This window comes from Triturus cristatus, chromosome 4_1, assembly GCF_964204655.1.
Source record: "Triturus cristatus chromosome 4_1, aTriCri1.1, whole genome shotgun sequence".
Taxonomy (NCBI): Eukaryota; Metazoa; Chordata; class Amphibia; order Caudata; family Salamandridae; genus Triturus; species Triturus cristatus.
In genome coordinates, this window is record NC_140585.1 from 892047111 (window position 1) to 892065936 (window position 18826).

Genomic DNA, 18826 nt, shown 5'->3' on the forward strand with positions numbered 1-18826 from the left:
ATTACACCTCTCACCACGCCTCTTAACCCAGAACCGTGGAGAGATCAGACTCCCGGACCCAGCTCAGCTCAACCTTGCGATCTGGCTCCTGAAATCTTAAAATTCGGTTACCTTAACCTTCCTCCTGACTGTATGAACGTCAATAAAGAGGCCAGACGCCCTACCACTAGAACTTGCTATGCAGCCAAGTGGAAACGATTTGTGATATATTGCCATAACAATACCATCAATCCCCTAGATGTGTCTATCCAACACATCATAACCTACCTACTACACCTACATAGGTGCAACTTAGCCTATACGTCTATTCGGCTACACCTTGCTGCTATAGCAGCATATCTACAAAATAGACAACATTTATCACTATATAGAGTACCCGCCATCAAAGCCTTTATGGAAGGACTCAAAAGGATAATTCCTCCCAGAGTTCCACCCTCACCAGTGTGGAATTTAAATATCGTGCTCACACGACTAATGGGACCTCCTTTTGAACCTCTACATAAATGTGAGATACAATTCTTAACATGGAAGGTTGCTTTCCTAGTGGCCATAACTTCTCTAAAAAGAGTTAGTGAGCTACAAGCCCTAACTATTCAGGAACCATTCTTACAAATGCACCACAATAAGGTGGTTTGCCGCACTAATCCTGAATTCCTCCCTAAAGTCATTTCCCCCTTCCACCTTAATCAATCTATGGAGTTGCCCGTTTTCTTCTCGTAACCACACACAGTCGCAGAAAGAGCTCTTCATACTTTAGATGTTAAAAGAGCATTGCTCTATTACATTGAAAGAACACAACCTTTTCGAAAAACAAAACAACTTTTAGTTTCTTTCTCACCACCACACAAAGGCAGTCGCATATCTAAGTCCGGGATAGCCAGATGGATTGTTAAATGCATACAAATTTGCTACCACAAAGCAAAACGCACTTTAACTGTTCATCCTAGAGCCCATTCTACAAGAAAAATAGGGGCTTCTACGGCATTCTTAGGCAACATTCCATTAGATGACATCTGCAAAGCAGCTACATGGTCTACACCACATACGTTCACGTAACATTATTGTGTAGATGTGCAATCGAAACAACAAGCCAGTGTGGGCCAAGCTGTACTTAAAACCCTATTTCAGACTACTGCACCAGATACTGGTGGCCGTCGCTAACGAGTGGAACTGCTATACAATCTATGCATAGTGTGTAATCTGCAGCTCATATGCCTCGAACGGAATATGCTACTTACCAGTATGCATCTGTTCTTGGCATGTAGAGCTGCAGATCTACACACGCCCACCCGCCTCTCCGGCTTCCTTTATCTGTTCCAGTATCATCTTATTTAGATACACTATACAAGGGCATCTTCCTGTTTCTTACAAAGCTCCATCATTTCCCTGCTGGCGAAAAACAATCTGAGGATGGAGCCGATGCCCATGCGCACTATGATCCTAAGGAGGAGTCACATACCTCGTGACTTCCAAAGACTTCCCAGGACAAAAACAAGTGCAAACATCCGCACCCAACACCAGATGGCGATCTATGCATAGTGTGTAGATCTGCAGCTCTACATGCCAAGAACAGATGCATACTGGTAAGTAGCATATTCCTTTTTGTACTAGCCAACGTTTTGTTTAATGCATAGGTCTTTTTTAATGCAGTTCATAGTACACTTGCATGATTATAGGCCCATATTATAGAGCCAATTTACCAATTAATTATTTGAGAACAGTGGCAGCTGCTATGTGAAATGTGATACAGACATAAGGCATATTATGCATTTATAATCGGGATTTTCAATTCACTGTGACAACCACTTTATGTAAATACATGTGTTTGGGTAAGAGTCAACATTCATTTGATGGATTTTAACTAGTATTTCTTTAATTTTTCAACAGATGAAGACAAGTTGATATTCTTCCCTCCAGATTTACACGGTACCATTGCTTTCATTTTTAAGCAACTGTTTTGGTCGTAATGTATTGAAGCGCAATGTTTATAGTAAGAATTGCCCTTAGTGAGGAATGCATTAGGTATAGCTGCCCTTAGTGTGACTTTTCCTGAGTGTGGGCTCTCTTTGGCGAGAACTGGCCTGAGTGAGAGCTTCCATTCCTGAAACAGTGAGTTTAATTTATATTCTCCCATTCCTTTCCCACTTTGAACTGCACAAGTTATGTTGTATGATATTTGAAAATTGTATATCATGGTACAGCATTTTCTATGATGTTGACCACAATAGAGTTGCAGTGTTGTGGATAGTGGAGATTGGATGGTCACCAGGTTTTGGCTTGAGGCGTTGAATAAAAAATCAGAAGTGGTTCAAAAAGCAAAGACTCTATTACACGGGGAAGTGAAAAGGAGGTATAAAATTATGGTAGAGGGCTGTGTGGTATGCGTGGAGAGAGATATGGTAGGTGTGATTTGACATTTCAAATTCGTAGGAATGATAGAGTACCATGTGCTGTTTAACTTAATGGTGTGTTGAAAAGGGGTATTTAGGAATGTTTTTCTGAGAGTGTCGTAGGAATAGGTCTTTCTGCTAGTGTGTTTTGTGTCTAGGTGAAGAAAAAGCGTAGAGGGTAACTTAAGGTATTAGAGGATATCCCTGAGCACGTGCCCCCTCGGCCCTGAGGCAAGCAAGTACTGTCTAAAGGTCCCAAAGGGATTGTGTTTTGTTTTTTGTCCCATTGGCTGGAAGCAAATAACAGAGTAGGGAGATCTTCTCTCTTGTCATAGGTCAGACAGCTCAGTCCCACAGGACGTTCCTTTACACTGAAAACCAAGACCCCTTGCTGCTGAACAATGATGCAACGAATGTGGCAGATTTGAATTAAAATACATCTGTGTCCTCAGTGTGTTTTTTAAAAATGTCTGAGGCCTGATGGCTCAATGACCCAGAAGGTCTTTTATATCAAAAACAGATAACTTTCAGTCTCACACCAACACAATATGAAGCAAAAACACCAATACATTTTGCTAGTCACCAAAATTTCATCTGCATCTTGGACATGTTGTGGATATGCGATTTTCATCTAATACAGCCCTTAAGTTCATTACTGTATGCATCTTTAATCCGTATTTAACTCAAGTATTCATTGTAGATAATCTATGTTCTTGGCCTTGATTCCTGTCTGCTAATCATGAACTAAGGTCATGCTATGAATGCAAGTCATCACGATATACAGTGTAATGCATTGAAAAAGTATTTAGTGAAATGTTATATATGGATTCCCCATTGCTTCCCTGCCCCTGTGTAGTAGTTGAAAGCAAGGGCAGATGATTTTGGAGGCCATACATAACTTAAAATTATAGATGGTTAAAAGTGGATTATGGGGATGTTTTTCACTTTGGGGATCTGAGTGACATCGTAGATAAATCAAGCTTTGCTCTTTTTTGTGTATTTGATGTCACTCAGCTAAACCCCCTTTCCCCCCATAATTCACTGTTATCCATCTACAATTCTATGTTGTATATACCTTCCATTTGAAGCCTTTATTATAAGAATCATGCTCAAAATCTGGTTATTCACTGCAGTGACATCACCAAAGTTGTTAACCACTGTTGTGATGTCTCCAAGGGAAAGGGTGTGAGAAAGTGGCTCTGTATATACTGTTCCCAAATAGGTACAGGGTGTACAGAGTCCACAGTCCCCCAGAGGCTGATAGAGGTCAAAGTTAGGTATGACCTTACTCTCAAAAGTGGTAGCTTGGTCGAGCAGTAAGGCAGTACCAGAGGACAGTGTAAAGCATTTATTGTACACACTCAGTCAGCAAATGGTTTCACACACTCAATAACTGAACTCTAGGCCAATGGTTTATATATATAAAATATAGGCTTGTTTTATTTTTAGAACCACAAAGGGGGTAAAAATATACTTTCTCAGAATGAGAGGTTGAATATAAATACTTTTGTCTTAAGCAATAAATTTGTGTAAACAGTCACAGTTGGTTGCCACAAACAATCCTATTTCCTAAACATAACAATGCATTGAGCTCAATGGTAAATTCAGGTCATTTGTAATAAATTACTTTTCAGATTACTTTTGGAATTCCAGGTCTGGCTCCTAGAACCAGCCTTGGGTCAGTATTCAGAATCAAGTGATGAAAGTCGACTTAATAACTGTAATGATTTTTAAATAATATTTAGCTATTTCAAAAGTTAGCACTTAGAAAATATTTCAAAGAAAACATTCAATGGATCTCTATGGCAAGAAATTCAAATTGCAGGTAGAGTACTTTATCGTTACTTTAGTAATCCAGGACTGGGTACCTAGACCCAGGACTGGGGTCCTTATCAAAAACAGGTAAGTAATTTCGTTTGCAGAAATGGTACGATTTTAAAAGAATATTTCAAATTTGCAAAAATAGACACTTAAAAGAAATTTCACAGAAAAGCAGACAATGGTTTCCTATGGGAGAAAAATGAGTTAGAGGTAAGTATAGTTGTGAACACTTTTCAGGGTCAGGGCTGGGCACCAAGATCCAGCACTGGGAGCTCACCTAGGAGCAGGTGAGTAAATTCGTTTTTGTCACTTGGCTGATTTTTGGTGAATTTTTGCAGTTTTGAAAAGTTCACACTTAGAAGATTTTTGAAGAAAAAGCCAGTCAATGTTACCCTATGAGGAAAATGAAGTTAGCGGTTTAAGGGTAAGTACTCGACTGGCAGAGTTGAAATTCCGGGCATGGACTCAGGGGTCCCCCAGTGTCAGGTAGGTACAGTTGGTTCACCCTCAGCGGTTTCAGGACGGCCGGGTGCAGAGAGAGTTAGGCCCAATGTTATCCTATGAGGGATAGGGGGGCCTTGGTTGGTGGCTGCTGTCTGGCAAGCCACGCGGCTGTGGGAGCTGGGCTCCTGGTCACTTACTCAGGGCAAGTGGGGAAGTAGGTTAGTGTAGAGAGGGCACTGCCAGGGCCACTCGGGCGGCTGGGTGCAGGGTGCTTTTGAGCCCTCGGGCGCTCAATGGAAATCAATGGGAATGTTCCGGTTTGGAAAAAGGCTGCAGGCTCGGGGACGAGGATGTTTCAGGTGCCACCACCACTTCGAGAGGTAAGTTGGGTAGTTGTAGGTTAGGTGGGTACCCCGGGATTGGGCACAGGGGGCCGCAGGGCGCCGGGTGCAGGGGTGCCTTTTGACGTCGGGAATCTTACCCTCTGGTTGATCGCGGTTGGGGTGGCACTTGGTTCTGAGGCTGCAGGCTTCTTCCGGGATGTCGAGGGGGGTCCTTGGGTGCCGGACTCGGAGTCACAGTCGCCGTGGGGTCGTCCTCAGGGTCTTTGTCCACTCCGGCACTGGCCAGGCTTGGCTGGTGCAGAGTGTGTTGGGTCCGCGGTTCCGGGCTGCTGCCAGGGGTTAAAAATAGGTTTCTTGAGTAGAGCCTCTATTCATGGGAGTCCCAGGGGCTTAGAGCCAAAAGGTAGCCAGGTCCTCCGGGTTGGTGAGGTTTCTGGCCACGAGAGATGCCGCGCTGGTGCAGGTTCGAGAGTCGACAGGCCGGTAGGGCTGGGGCCTAAGCAGTTGGTGTCTTCTTCTCTTTTTAGCAGTTGCAGGGCAGGTCTTTGTTCTTCTTGCTCTTCTTGTAATTTTCTATCTGGAATCTAAGGAAGGAAGGTTCAGGGTGCCCCTAAATACTAGATTTAGGGGCGTTACAGGTAGGTGAAGGCCAGGGACCAATGGGTCCTTGTCCTGGGGTGGGTACACCCCCTATCCTGCCTCTCTCCTGTGGGAGGGGGGCAGTAGCCTAATCCTGATAGGGTAGGGCCTCCCATCTTCAAGATGGCGAGAGCCCGGAGATGTGCTTCACCTCGCCTCCCCCACCTGAGGGGTGGGGTGGGCAGGCTGGCACATCCCCTGTCCTTGTATGGGGTTTCCGGCCAAGCTTCTCGCCAGAGTGGGGGGTTGCAGTGGCCTGGGGAAACTCCAAATGGCGGCCTGCCTTTGAAGCTTCCCTTTGCTCATCCTGGGGGAGGAGATTTCTCACCTCACCCAGGATGTGCATTGTTGCAGGCCCGGGAGAGCAGGGGCTCTCCCACCCAGGGGTCCAGCAACGTGTCTGCTGTGTGGCAGCCTGGGCAGCCTCAGAGCAGACGTGGATTGTAAGTTAGCTGTAAGGGGGCATCTCTAAGATGCCCTCTGGGGTGCTTAGTACATTAAATCCTACACTGGCATCAGTGTGGGTTCAATGTGCTGAGAAGTTTGATACCAAACTTCCCAGGCTTTAGTGTTGCCAATATGGTGCTGTGGAGCTCGTGTTTGACAAGCTCTCAGCACCATGTACTCTTAAATGACAGCACTGCACTTACAGTGCCCAGGAATGGACCCGGGTACTGTAGGCGCACAGGGCTCCTGCTCCTGTGCCCACACCATAGGCGTAATGCACCCAGCTAGAGGGGTGGCTGACATATGCCTTGGCAGTGTAGGTGATGGGCATGGTACACAGTGATGTGTGCCATGTCGACTCTTTGTTTTGTCCTGCACCCAGACACTCAGCCTGCAAGGGCAGTGTGTGTGTAAGGGTACAGGGCCTCTGAGGGTGGCACAATGAGTGCTGCAGCCCTTAGAGGCCTTCCCTGGCCACAAGGCCCTGGGTACCTAGGGTACCATTTACTAGGGGCTGACATGTGGCTAGGGTTTGCCAATTTGGAGTTTGTGTGGTTTAAGGAAGGAACATAGGCCCTGGGCACCTGATTGGCAGGAACCCAGGGTACACTCAATCGAAGTACATTCAGCAATTTAGCAAAAAGAGGGGCATACCATGCAAGAAAGATGGCACTTTCTCACACAACCCACCCCCCCCCCCAAACGAAAGGTGATGAGACTAACCTTGTCCTATGGAGTCTTCATTGTCTAAGTGGAAGAACCTGGAAAGTCCATCTGCATTGGCATGGGCAGTCCCTGGTCTGTGTTCCACTTCAAAGTCCATTCCCTGTAGGGAGATGGACCACCTCAGTAGTTTCGGATTTTCCCCTTTCATCTGCATTAGCCATCTGAGAGGTCTGTGGTCAGTTTGAACTAGGAAGTGAGTGCCAAACAAGTATGGCCTCAGCTTCTTCAGGGACCAAACCACAGCAAAGGCCTCCCTCTCAATGGCACTCCAACGCTGCTCTCTAGGGAGTAGTCTTCTGCTTATAAAAGCAACAGGTTTGTCTTGGCCTTCATCATTGGTCTGGGATAGGACCGCTCCTATCCCTAGCTCAGAGGCATCAGTCTGCACTATGAACTGCTTGGCATAATCTGGAGCTTTTAGAATTGGTGCTGAGCACATTGCTTCTTTTAGGGTGTCAAAAGCCTTTTGACAACTAACTGTCCAGTTAACTTTCTTGGGCATTTTCTTGGAGGTGAGTTCTGTGAGGGGGGTCACAATGGACCCATACCCCTTCACAAACCTCCTGTAGTACCCAGTCAAGCCAAGGAATGCCCTGACTTGGGTCTGGGTTGTTGGAGCTATCCAGTCCATGATGGCCTGGATTTTGGGTTGTAAGGGCTGTACCTGGCCTCCACCTACAAGGTCGCCCAAGTACACCACAGTGCCCTGCCCTATCTGGCATTTGGATGCCTTGATAGTGAGACCTGCACTCTGCAGAGCCTCTAAACCCTTCCCAAGGTGGATCAGGTGATCCTGCCAGGTGGAGCTAAAGACAGCAATATCATCAAGATAAGCTGCACTAAAGGACTCCAACCCAGCCAGGACATGGTTCACCAACCTCTGGAAGGTGGCAGGGGCATTCTTTAACCCAAAGGGCATCACAGTAAACTGATAATGCCCATCAGGGGTGGAGAATGCTGTCTTTTCTTTTGCTCCTGGGGCCATGCCAATCTGCCAGTACCCTGCAGTTAAGTCAAAGGTACTGAGAAATTTGGCAGCCCCCAATTTGTCTATCAGTTCATCTGCTCTTGGGATAGGGTGAGCATCTGTCTTGGTGACAGAGTTGAGCCCTCTATAGTCCACACAGAACCTCATCTCTCTCTTTTCACCCTGTTGATGAGGTTTGGGGACCAGAACCACTGGGCTAGCCCAGGGGCTCTCTGAAGGCTCAATGACCTCTAACTCCAGCATCTTGCTGACCTCAGCTTTGATGCTTTCCTTGACTTGATCTGACTGTCGATAGATTTTGTTCTTGACAGGTGCACTGTCACCAGTGTCCACATCATGGGTACACCAGCTTGTCAGACCAGGGGTCAGGGAAAAGAGGCTAGCATATTGTTGCAAGACTTGATTGCAGTCAGTCTGCTGTTGGGCAGAGAGGGTGTCTGAAAAAATCACACCATCTACTGACCCATCTTTTGGGCTGTAGGATAAGAGGTCAGGGAGTGGCTCACTCTCTGCTTCCTGTTCTTCATCAGTCACCATCAGCATGGTGATGTCAGCCCTATCATTGTAGAGTTTAAGGCGGTTCACATGGATGACCCTTTTGGGTGTCCTGCTAGTGCCCAGGTCAACTAGATAGGTGACCTCACTCTTTCTCTCTAGGATAGGGTAAGGGCCACTCCATTTGTCTTGGAGAGCCCTTGGTGCCACTGGCTCCAAAACCCACACCTGTTGCCCTGGTTGAAATTCAACCAGTGCAGCTTTTTGGTCATACCAGTGCTTCTGGAGCTCCTGGCTGGCCTCAAGGTTCTTGGATGCCTTTTCCATATACTCAGCCATTCTGGACCTTAGGCCAAGCACATAGTCCACTATGTCCTGTTTGGGTTCTTGAAGAGGCCTCTCCCAGCCCTCCTTTACAAGACACAGTGGTCCTCTTACAGGATGACCAAACAGAAGTTCAAAGGGTGAGAAACCTACTCCCTTCTGTGGCACTTCCCTGTAAGCGAAAAGCAAGCATGGTAACAGGACATCCCACCTCCTTTTGAGTTTCTCAGGGAGTCCCATGATCATACCTTTCAATGTCTTGTTGAACCTCTCAACAAGGCCATTGGTTTGTGGGTGGTAGGGTGTAGTAAACTTGTACTGCACTCCACACTCTTTCCACATGTGTGTTAGGTAAGCAGACATGAAGTTGGAACCTCTGTCTGAAACCACCTCCTTAGGAAAACCCACCCTGGTGAAGACACCCAGGAGGGCCTTGGCTACTGCAGGAGCTGTAGTAGTCCTAAGTGGAATTGCTTCAGGGTACCTAGTAGCATGATCCACTACTACTAGAATGAATTTGTTCCCTGAGGCTGTGGGAGGTTCAAGTGGACCCACAATGTCCACACCTACCCTTTCAAAGGGGACCCCCACCACTGGTAGTGGAATGAGGGGGGCCTTTGGGTGGCCACCTGTCTTGCCACTGGCCTGACAGGTAACACAGGAGCTGACAAACTCCTTCACCTTTTGGTGCATCTGGGGCCAGTAAAAGTGACTCACTAACCTTTCCCAAGTTTTGGATTGCCCCAGATGTCCAGCTAGGGGGATGTCATGAGCCAAAGTTAGGAGGAACTCCCTGTACTTCTGTGGCACTACCACCCTCCTGGTGGCTCCAGGAGTGGGGTCTCTTGCCTCAGCATACAGTAATCCCTCTTCCCAATAAGCTCTGTGGGTACCACTGACATCTCCCCTGGCTTCTGAAGCAGCTTGTTGTCTCAGGCTTTCAAGACTGGGACAGTCTCGCTGACCCTGGCACAGCTCTTCCCTAGAGGGTCCCCCTGGGCCCAAGAGTTCAACCTGGTAAGGGTCAAGCTCCATGGACTCAGTTCCCTCAGGGGTATCTACATCCTCTCCAGGGGGAGAGGGGTTCTGAGTGTTTGGCTGTACAGAAGCTGGTCCCCCAGTCTTCTTGCCCTTCCTCTTGGTTGGTTGGGCCATTATTCCAGGCTCCAAACCTACTTTTTCACCCTTCCTCTTGCTCTGTGCTCTGGTTTGCACACACACCAATTCAGGGATGCCCAGCATGGCTGCATGGGCCTTTAACTCAACCTCAGCCCAGGCTGAGGTTTCCAGATCATTTCCAAGCAGACATGCAGCTGGCAACTTTGGAGAGACCACTACCTGTTTCAGGCCAGTAACCCCCCCCCAGCCTAATGTTACCATGGCCATGGGATGACTAGTGGTGACACTGTCAGCGTTGGTGACTGGGTAAGACTTCCCAATCAAGTATTGCTCAGGGGAAACCAGTGTGTCTTTCACCATAGTGACACTGGCACCTGTATCCCTCAGAGCTTCTACCATAGTTCCATTTACCCAGGGGTACTGTAAGTATTTCTTTAAGTTGGGGGGCCACACAGCCACAGTGGCAAACTCCACTTCTCCCAAGGAGACTAAACTTGCTTCAGTGTGTTCCCAGATGTGCTCAGGGTACACCTCTGATCCCATTTGTATACTTGCTGCCCCAGGAGTGGCTGTACTGGGTGCCTTAGGGGCTTTGTTTTGGGGGCAAGTTACAGTTAGGTGTCCCTGCTTCTTACAGGTATTACACCAGGCCTTTAAGGGATCAAAGTTCTTCCCCCTATATGGTTGGGGCACATAGGGAGTAGTTTGGGTCCCACCCACCTGAACAGGTTTTTGGGGCCCTTTGGAAGACTCAGACTTTTTATCTTGGGGATTCTCACCACCTTTCCCCTGGGGAGGTTTTGTGACCACCTTCTTTTGGTCACCCCCAGTGGTTGTCTTGGTCACCCTAGTCTTGACCCAGTGGTCCGCCTTCTTTCCCAATTCTTGTGGAGAAATTAGACCTAGGTCTACCAAATGCTGATGCAACTTTTCATTTGTGCAGTTACTCAAAATATGTTCCTTCATGAATAAATTGTACAATCCAGTAAAATCCTGCACACCATGTCCAGCTAACCAACCATCCAGTGTCTTCACTGAGAAATCTACGAAATCAATCCAGGACTGGGTCTGGGTTTTGTGAGCCGCCCTGAATCTAATTCTATACTCCTCAGTGGTGAATCCAAATCCCTCAATCAGAGCTTTCTTCATGAGGTCATAGGATCCTGCTTCTGGCCCAGAGAGAGTCAGAAGCCTGTCCCTGCAGTTACCAGAGAACAGTTCCCACAGGAGTGCCCCCCAGAGAGGTTTCTTTACTTTCCTGATATCACAAGCCCTCTCAAAGGCTGTGAACCATTTGGTGATATCATCACCTTCCTCAAATTTAGGGACAATCCCTTTGGGGATTTTAGGGTCAGAAGTTTCCTCCCTATCCTTGTTTTTATTATTGCTGCCACCATTGATGGGTGCTAAACCCATCTCTCTCCTTTCCTTTTCTAGGGCCAGGAGTCTGGACTCTAGATCTATTCTTCTGGCCAGCCTCACAAGGCTGTCCTCTTCACTGGGGGGTTCCCCAGTGTTGTCTCTGGGACCAGAGCCACCTGTGTGGTCTCTAGGTGCCCAGATGCTATGTCTTGAGTTGGAGGGTATGGGTGCCATCTCCTCCCTAGGGAATAGTATGGGGAGGTGGCTGTCCACCTCTCCTGTTTCCCTTTCCTCATCTGACTGGCCATCACCATGTTCAGATGGGTGGTCTTTAGCATACTCAGCCAGGAGCTCCTGGAGCCCTTGTTTGGTTGGATGCTGACCCATTTGTAAATTTTTGAGTTTACATAAGGACCTCAATTCCTTGAAAGACAAGTGTAAGTAAGGTGTGAGGTCGAGCTCCTCCACCAGGTCCATGTTATTATTATCACTAATAGCTGGGTTTGTTTGAGACATTCTAACCTGACAGTTCTAACCCTCTACCCTGACTATAGTGACTTTTATTTTTCTAAAATTCTAATGGGACTTAAGCAAGGCCCTAGCAAGACTTTTAGTAATTTTGGAAAAAACAATCAGAATTCTAAAGGCAATTTTTAAGAGTTCTGTCGTGTGATCAGATGGTAACCAAGTAGTCCAACAAATGCAAGTTTGTATCCCACCGCTGATCCACCAATGTGAGAAAGTGGCTCTGTATATACTGTTCCCTAATAGGTACAGGGTGTACAGAGTCCACAGTCCCCCAGAGGCTGATAGAGGTCAAAGTTAGGTATGACCTTACTCTCAAAAGTGGTAGCTTGGTCGAGCAGTAAGGCAGTACCAGAGGACAGTGTAAAGCATTTATTGTACACACTCAGTCAGCAAATGGTTTCACACACTCAATAACTGAACTCTAGGCCAATGGTTTATATATATAAAATATAGGCTTGTTTTATTTTTAGAACCACAAAGGGGGGTAAAAATATACTTTCTCAGAATGAGAGGTTGAATATAAATACTTTTGTCTTAAGCAATAAATTTGTGTAAACAGTCACAGTTGGTTGCCACAAACAATCCTATTTCCTAAACATAACAATGCATTGAGCTCAATGGTAAATTCAGGTCATTTGTAATAAATTACTTTTCAGATTACTTTTGGAATTCCAGGTCTGGCTCCTAGAACCAGCCTTGGGTCAGTATTCAGAATCAAGTGATGAAAGTCGACTTAATAACTGTAATGATTTTTAAATAATATTTAGCTATTTCAAAAGTTAGCACTTAGAAAATATTTCAAAGAAAACATTCAATGGATCTCTATGGCAAGAAATTCAAATTGCAGGTAGAGTACTTTATCGTTACTTTAGTAATCCAGGACTGGGTACCTAGACCCAGGACTGGGGTCCTTATCAAAAACAGGTAAGTAATTTCGTTTGCAGAAATGGTACGATTTTAAAAGAATATTTCAAATTTGCAAAAATAGACACTTAAAAGAAATTTCACAGAAAAGCAGACAATGGTTTCCTATGGGAGAAAAATGAGTTAGAGGTAAGTATAGTTGTGAACACTTTTCAGGGTCAGGGCTGGGCACCAAGATCCAGCACTGGGAGCTCACCTAGGAGCAGGTGAGTAAATTCGTTTTTGTCACTTGGCTGATTTTTGGTGAATTTTTGCAGTTTTGAAAAGTTCACACTTAGAAGATTTTTGAAGAAAAAGCCAGTCAATGTTACCCTATGAGGAAAATGAAGTTAGCGGTTTAAGGGTAAGTACTCGACTGGCAGAGTTGAAATTCCGGGCATGGACTCAGGGGTCCCCCAGTGTCAGGTAGGTACAGTTGGTTCACCCTCAGCGGTTTCAGGACGGCCGGGTGCAGAGAGAGTTAGGCCCAATGTTATCCTATGAGGGATAGGGGGGCCTTGGTTGGTGGCTGCTGTCTGGCAAGCCACGCGGCTGTGGGAGCTGGGCTCCTGGTCACTTACTCAGGGCAAGTGGGGAAGTAGGTTAGTGTAGAGAGGGCACTGCCAGGGCCACTCGGGCGGCTGGGTGCAGGGTGCTTTTGAGCCCTCGGGCGCTCAATGGAAATCAATGGGAATGTTCCGGTTTGGAAAAAGGCTGCAGGCTCGGGGACGAGGATGTTTCAGGTGCCACCACCACTTCGAGAGGTAAGTTGGGTAGTTGTAGGTTAGGTGGGTACCCCGGGATTGGGCACAGGGGGCCGCAGGGCGCCGGGTGCAGGGGTGCCTTTTGACGTCGGGAATCTTACCCTCTGGTTGATCGCGGTTGGGGTGGCACTTGGTTCTGAGGCTGCAGGCTTCTTCCGGGATGTCGAGGGGGGTCCTTGGGTGCCGGACTCGGAGTCACAGTCGCCGTGGGGTCGTCCTCAGGGTCTTTGTCCACTCCGGCACTGGCCAGGCTTGGCTGGTGCAGAGTGTGTTGGGTCCGCGGTTCCGGGCTGCTGCCAGGGGTTAAAAATAGGTTTCTTGAGTAGAGCCTCTATTCATGGGAGTCCCAGGGGCTTAGAGCCAAAAGGTAGCCAGGTCCTCCGGGTTGGTGAGGTTGCTGGCCACGAGAGATGCCGCGCTGGTGCAGGTTCGAGAGTCGACAGGCCGGTAGGGCTGGGGCCTAAGCAGTTGGTGTCTTCTTCTCTTTTTAGCAGTTGCAGGGCAGGTCTTTGTTCTTCTTGCTCTTCTTGTAATTTTCTATCTGGAATCTAAGGAAGGAAGGTTCAGGGTGCCCCTAAATACTAGATTTAGGGGCGTTACAGGTAGGTGAAGGCCAGGGACCAATGGGTCCTTGTCCTGGGGTGGGTACACCCCCTATCCTGCCTCTCTCCTGTGGGAGGGGGGCAGTAGCCTAATCCTGATAGGGTAGGGCCTCCCATCTTCAAGATGGCGAGAGCCCGGAGATGTGCTTCACCTCGCCTCCCCCACCTGAGGGGTGGGGTGGGCAGGCTGGCACATCCCCTGTCCTTGTATGGGGTTTCCGGCCAAGCTTCTCGCCAGAGTGGGGGGTTGCAGTGGCCTGGGGAAACTCCAAATGGCGGCCTGCCTTTGAAGCTTCCCTTTGCTCATCCTGGGGGAGGAGATTTCTCACCTCACCCAGGATGTGCATTGTTGCAGGCCCGGGAGAGCAGGGGCTCTCCCACCCAGGGGTCCAGCAACGTGTCTGCTGTGTGGCAGCCTGGGCAGCCTCAGAGCAGACGTGGATTGTAAGTTAGCTGTAAGGGGGCATCTCTAAGATGCCCTCTGGGGTGCTTAGTACATTAAATCCTACACTGGCATCAGTGTGGGTTCAATGTGCTGAGAAGTTTGATACCAAACTTCCCAGGCTTTAGTGTTGCCAATATGGTGCTGTGGAGCTCGTGTTTGACAAGCTCTCAGCACCATGTACTCTTAAATGACAGCACTGCACTTACAGTGCCCAGGAATGGACCCGGGTACTGTAGGCGCACAGGGCTCCTGCTCCTGTGCCCACACCATAGGCGTAATGCACCCAGCTAGAGGGGTGGCTGACATATGCCTTGGCAGTGTAGGTGATGGGCATGGTACACAGTGATGTGTGCCATGTCGACTCTTTGTTTTGTCCTGCACCCAGACACTCAGCCTGCAAGGGCAGTGTGTGTGTAAGGGTACAGGGCCTCTGAGGGTGGCACAATGAGTGCTGCAGCCCTTAGAGGCCTTCCCTGGCCACAAGGCCCTGGGTACCTAGGGTACCATTTACTAGGGGCTGACATGTGGCTAGGGTTTGCCAATTTGGAGTTTGTGTGGTTTAAGGAAGGAACATAGGCCCTGGGCACCTGATTGGCAGGAACCCAGGGTACACTCAATCGAAGTACATTCAGCAATTTAGCAAAAAGAGGGGCATACCATGCAAGAAAGATGGCACTTTCTCACACAACCCACCCCCCCCCCCAAACGAAAGGTGATGAGACTAACCTTGTCCTATGGAGTCTTCATTGTCTAAGTGGAAGAACCTGGAAAGTCCATCTGCATTGGCATGGGCAGTCCCTGGTCTGTGTTCCACTTCAAAGTCCATTCCCTGTAGGGAGATGGACCACCTCAGTAGTTTCGGATTTTCCCCTTTCATCTGCATTAGCCATCTGAGAGGTCTGTGGTCAGTTTGAACTAGGAAGTGAGTGCCAAACAAGTATGGCCTCAGCTTCTTCAGGGACCAAACCACAGCAAAGGCCTCCCTCTCAATGGCACTCCAACGCTGCTCTCTAGGGAGTAGTCTTCTGCTTATAAAAGCAACAGGTTTGTCTTGGCCTTCATCATTTGTCTGGGATAGGACCGCTCCTATCCCTAGCTCAGAGGCATCAGTCTGCACTATGAACTGCTTGGCATAATCTGGAGCTTTTAGAATTGGTGCTGAGCACATTGCTTCTTTTAGGGTGTCAAAAGCCTTTTGACAACTAACTGTCCAGTTAACTTTCTTGGGCATTTTCTTGGAGGTGAGTTCTGTGAGGGGGGTCACAATGGACCCATACCCCTTCACAAACCTCCTGTAGTACCCAGTCAAGCCAAGGAATGCCCTGACTTGGGTCTGGGTTGTTGGAGCTATCCAGTCCATGATGGCCTGGATTTTGGGTTGTAAGGGCTGTACCTGGCCTCCACCTACAAGGTCGCCCAAGTACACCACAGTGCCCTGCCCTATCTGGCATTTGGATGCCTTGATAGTGAGACCTGCACTCTGCAGAGCCTCTAAACCCTTCCCAAGGTGGATCAGGTGATCCTGCCAGGTGGAGCTAAAGACAGCAATATCATCAAGATAAGCTGCACTAAAGGACTCCAACCCAGCCAGGACATGGTTCACCAACCTCTGGAAGGTGGCAGGGGCATTCTTTAACCCAAAGGGCATCACAGTAAACTGATAATGCCCATCAGGGGTGGAGAATGCTGTCTTTTCTTTTGCTCCTGGGGCCATGCCAATCTGCCAGTACCCTGCAGTTAAGTCAAAGGTACTGAGAAATTTGGCAGCCCCCAATTTGTCTATCAGTTCATCTGCTCTTGGGATAGGGTGAGCATCTGTCTTGGTGACAGAGTTGAGCCCTCTATAGTCCACACAGAACCTCATCTCTCTCTTTTCACCCTGTTGATGAGGTTTGGGGACCAGAACCACTGGGCTAGCCCAGGGGCTCTCTGAAGGCTCAATGACCTCTAACTCCAGCATCTTGCTGACCTCAGCTTTGATGCTTTCCTTGACTTGATCTGACTGTCGATAGATTTTGTTCTTGACAGGTGCACTGTCACCAGTGTCCACATCATGGGTACACCAGCTTGTCAGACCAGGGGTCAGGGAAAAGAGGCTAGCATATTGTTGCAAGACTTGATTGCAGTCAGTCTGCTGTTGGGCAGAGAGGGTGTCTGAAAAAATCACACCATCTACTGACCCATCTTTTGGGCTGTAGGATAAGAGGTCAGGGAGTGGCTCACTCTCTGCTTCCTGTTCTTCATCAGTCACCATCAGCATGGTGATGTCAGCCCTATCATTGTAGAGTTTAAGGCGGTTCACATGGATGACCCTTTTGGGTGTCCTGCTAGTGCCCAGGTCAACTAGATAGGTGACCTCACTCTTTCTCTCTAGGATAGGGTAAGGGCCACTCCATTTGTCTTGGAGAGCCCTTGGTGCCACTGGCTCCAAAACCCACACCTGTTGCCCTGGTTGAAATTCAACCAGTGCAGCTTTTTGGTCATACCAGTGCTTCTGGAGCTCCTGGCTGGCCTCAAGGTTCTTGGATGCCTTTTCCATATACTCAGCCATTCTGGACCTTAGGCCAAGCACATAGTCCACTATGTCCTGTTTGGGTTCTTGAAGAGGCCTCTCCCAGCCCTCCTTTACAAGACACAGTGGTCCTCTTACAGGATGACCAAACAGAAGTTCAAAGGGTGAGAAACCTACTCCCTTCTGTGGCACTTCCCTGTAAGCGAAAAGCAAGCATGGTAACAGGACATCCCACCTCCTTTTGAGTTTCTCAGGGAGTCCCATGATCATACCTTTCAATGTCTTGTTGAACCTCTCAACAAGGCCATTGGTTTGTGGGTGGTAGGGTGTAGTAAACTTGTACTGCACTCCACACTCTTTCCACATGTGTGTTAGGTAAGCAGACATGAAGTTGGAACCTCTGTCTGAAACCACCTCCTTAGGAAAACCCACCCTGGTGAAGACACCCAGGAGGGCCTTGGCTACTGCAGGAGCTGTAGTAGTCCTAAGTGGAATTGCTTCAGGGTACCTAGTAGCATGATCCACTACTACTAGAATGAATTTGTTCCCTGAGGCTGTGGGAGGTTCAAGTGGACCCACAATGTCCACACCTACCCTTTCAAAGGGGACCCCCACCACTGGTAGTGGAATGAGGGGGGCCTTTGGGTGGCCACCTGTCTTGCCACTGGCCTGACAGGTAACACAGGAGCTGACAAACTCCTTCACCTTTTGGTGCATCTGGGGCCAGTAAAAGTGACTCACTAACCTTTCCCAAGTTTTGGATTGCCCCAGATGTCCAGCTAGGGGGATGTCATGAGCCAAAGTTAGGAGGAACTCCCTGTACTTCTGTGGCACTACCACCCTCCTGGTGGCTCCAGGAGTGGGGTCTCTTGCCTCAGCATACAGTAATCCCTCTTCCCAATAAGCTCTGTGGGTACCACTGACATCTCCCCTGGCTTCTGAAGCAGCTTGTTGTCTCAGGCTTTCAAGACTGGGACAGTCTCGCTGACCCTGGCACAGCTCTTCCCTAGAGGGTCCCCCTGGGCCCAAGAGTTCAACCTGGTAAGGGTCAAGCTCCATGGACTCAGTTCCCTCAGGGGTATCTACATCCTCTCCAGGGGGAGAGGGGTTCTGAGTGTTTGGCTGTACAGAAGCTGGTCCCCCAGTCTTCTTGCCCTTCCTCTTGGTTGGTTGGGCCATTATTCCAGGCTCCAAACCTACTTTTTCACCCTTCCTCTTGCTCTGTGCTCTGGTTTGCACACACACCAATTCAGGGATGCCCAGCATGGCTGCATGGGCCTTTAACTCAACCTCAGCCCAGGCTGAGGTTTCCAGATCATTTCCAAGCAGACATGCAGCTGGCAACTTTGGAGAGACCACTACCTGTTTCAGGCCAGTAACCCCCCCCCAGCCTAATGTTACCATGGCCATGGGATGACTAGTGGTGACACTGTCAGCGTTGGTGACTGGGTAAGACTTCCCAATCAAGTATTGCTCAGGGGAAACCAGTGTGTCTTTCACCATAGTGACACTGGCACCTGTATCCCTCAGAGCTTCTACCATAGTTCCATTTACCCAGGGGTACTGTAAGTATTTCTTTAAGTTGGGGGGCCACACAGCCACAGTGGCAAACTCCACTTCTCCCAAGGAGACTAAACTTGCTTCAGTGTGTTCCCAGATGTGCTCAGGGTACACCTCTGATCCCATTTGTATACTTGCTGCCCCAGGAGTGGCTGTACTGGGTGCCTTAGGGGCTTTGTTTTGGGGGCAAGTTACAGTTAGGTGTCCCTGCTTCTTACAGGTATTACACCAGGCCTTTAAGGGATCAAAGTTCTTCCCCCTATATGGTTGGGGCACATAGGGAGTAGTTTGGGTCCCACCCACCTGAACAGGTTTTTGGGGCCCTTTGGAAGACTCAGACTTTTTATCTTGGGGATTCTCACCACCTTTCCCCTGGGGAGGTTTTGTGACCACCTTCTTTTGGTCACCCCCAG

The 18826-nt window shown here is 48.4% G+C and overlaps 1 protein-coding gene across 5 annotated transcripts in view; it reads left to right on the plus strand.

Annotated features, from left to right (window-relative positions):
* Positions 1 to 18826, plus strand: part of LOC146855745 (NACHT, LRR and PYD domains-containing protein 5-like) — a 561293-nt gene that overhangs the window by 168479 nt on the left and 373988 nt on the right. For all 5 annotated transcript variants that reach the window (XM_085653658.1, XM_085653660.1, XM_085653661.1 and 2 more), the window contains one exon: positions 1888 to 1926. In XM_085653658.1, coding sequence (XP_085509784.1) covers positions 1888 to 1926 — 39 coding nt within the window. The remainder of the gene's footprint in view (positions 1 to 1887; positions 1927 to 18826) is intronic.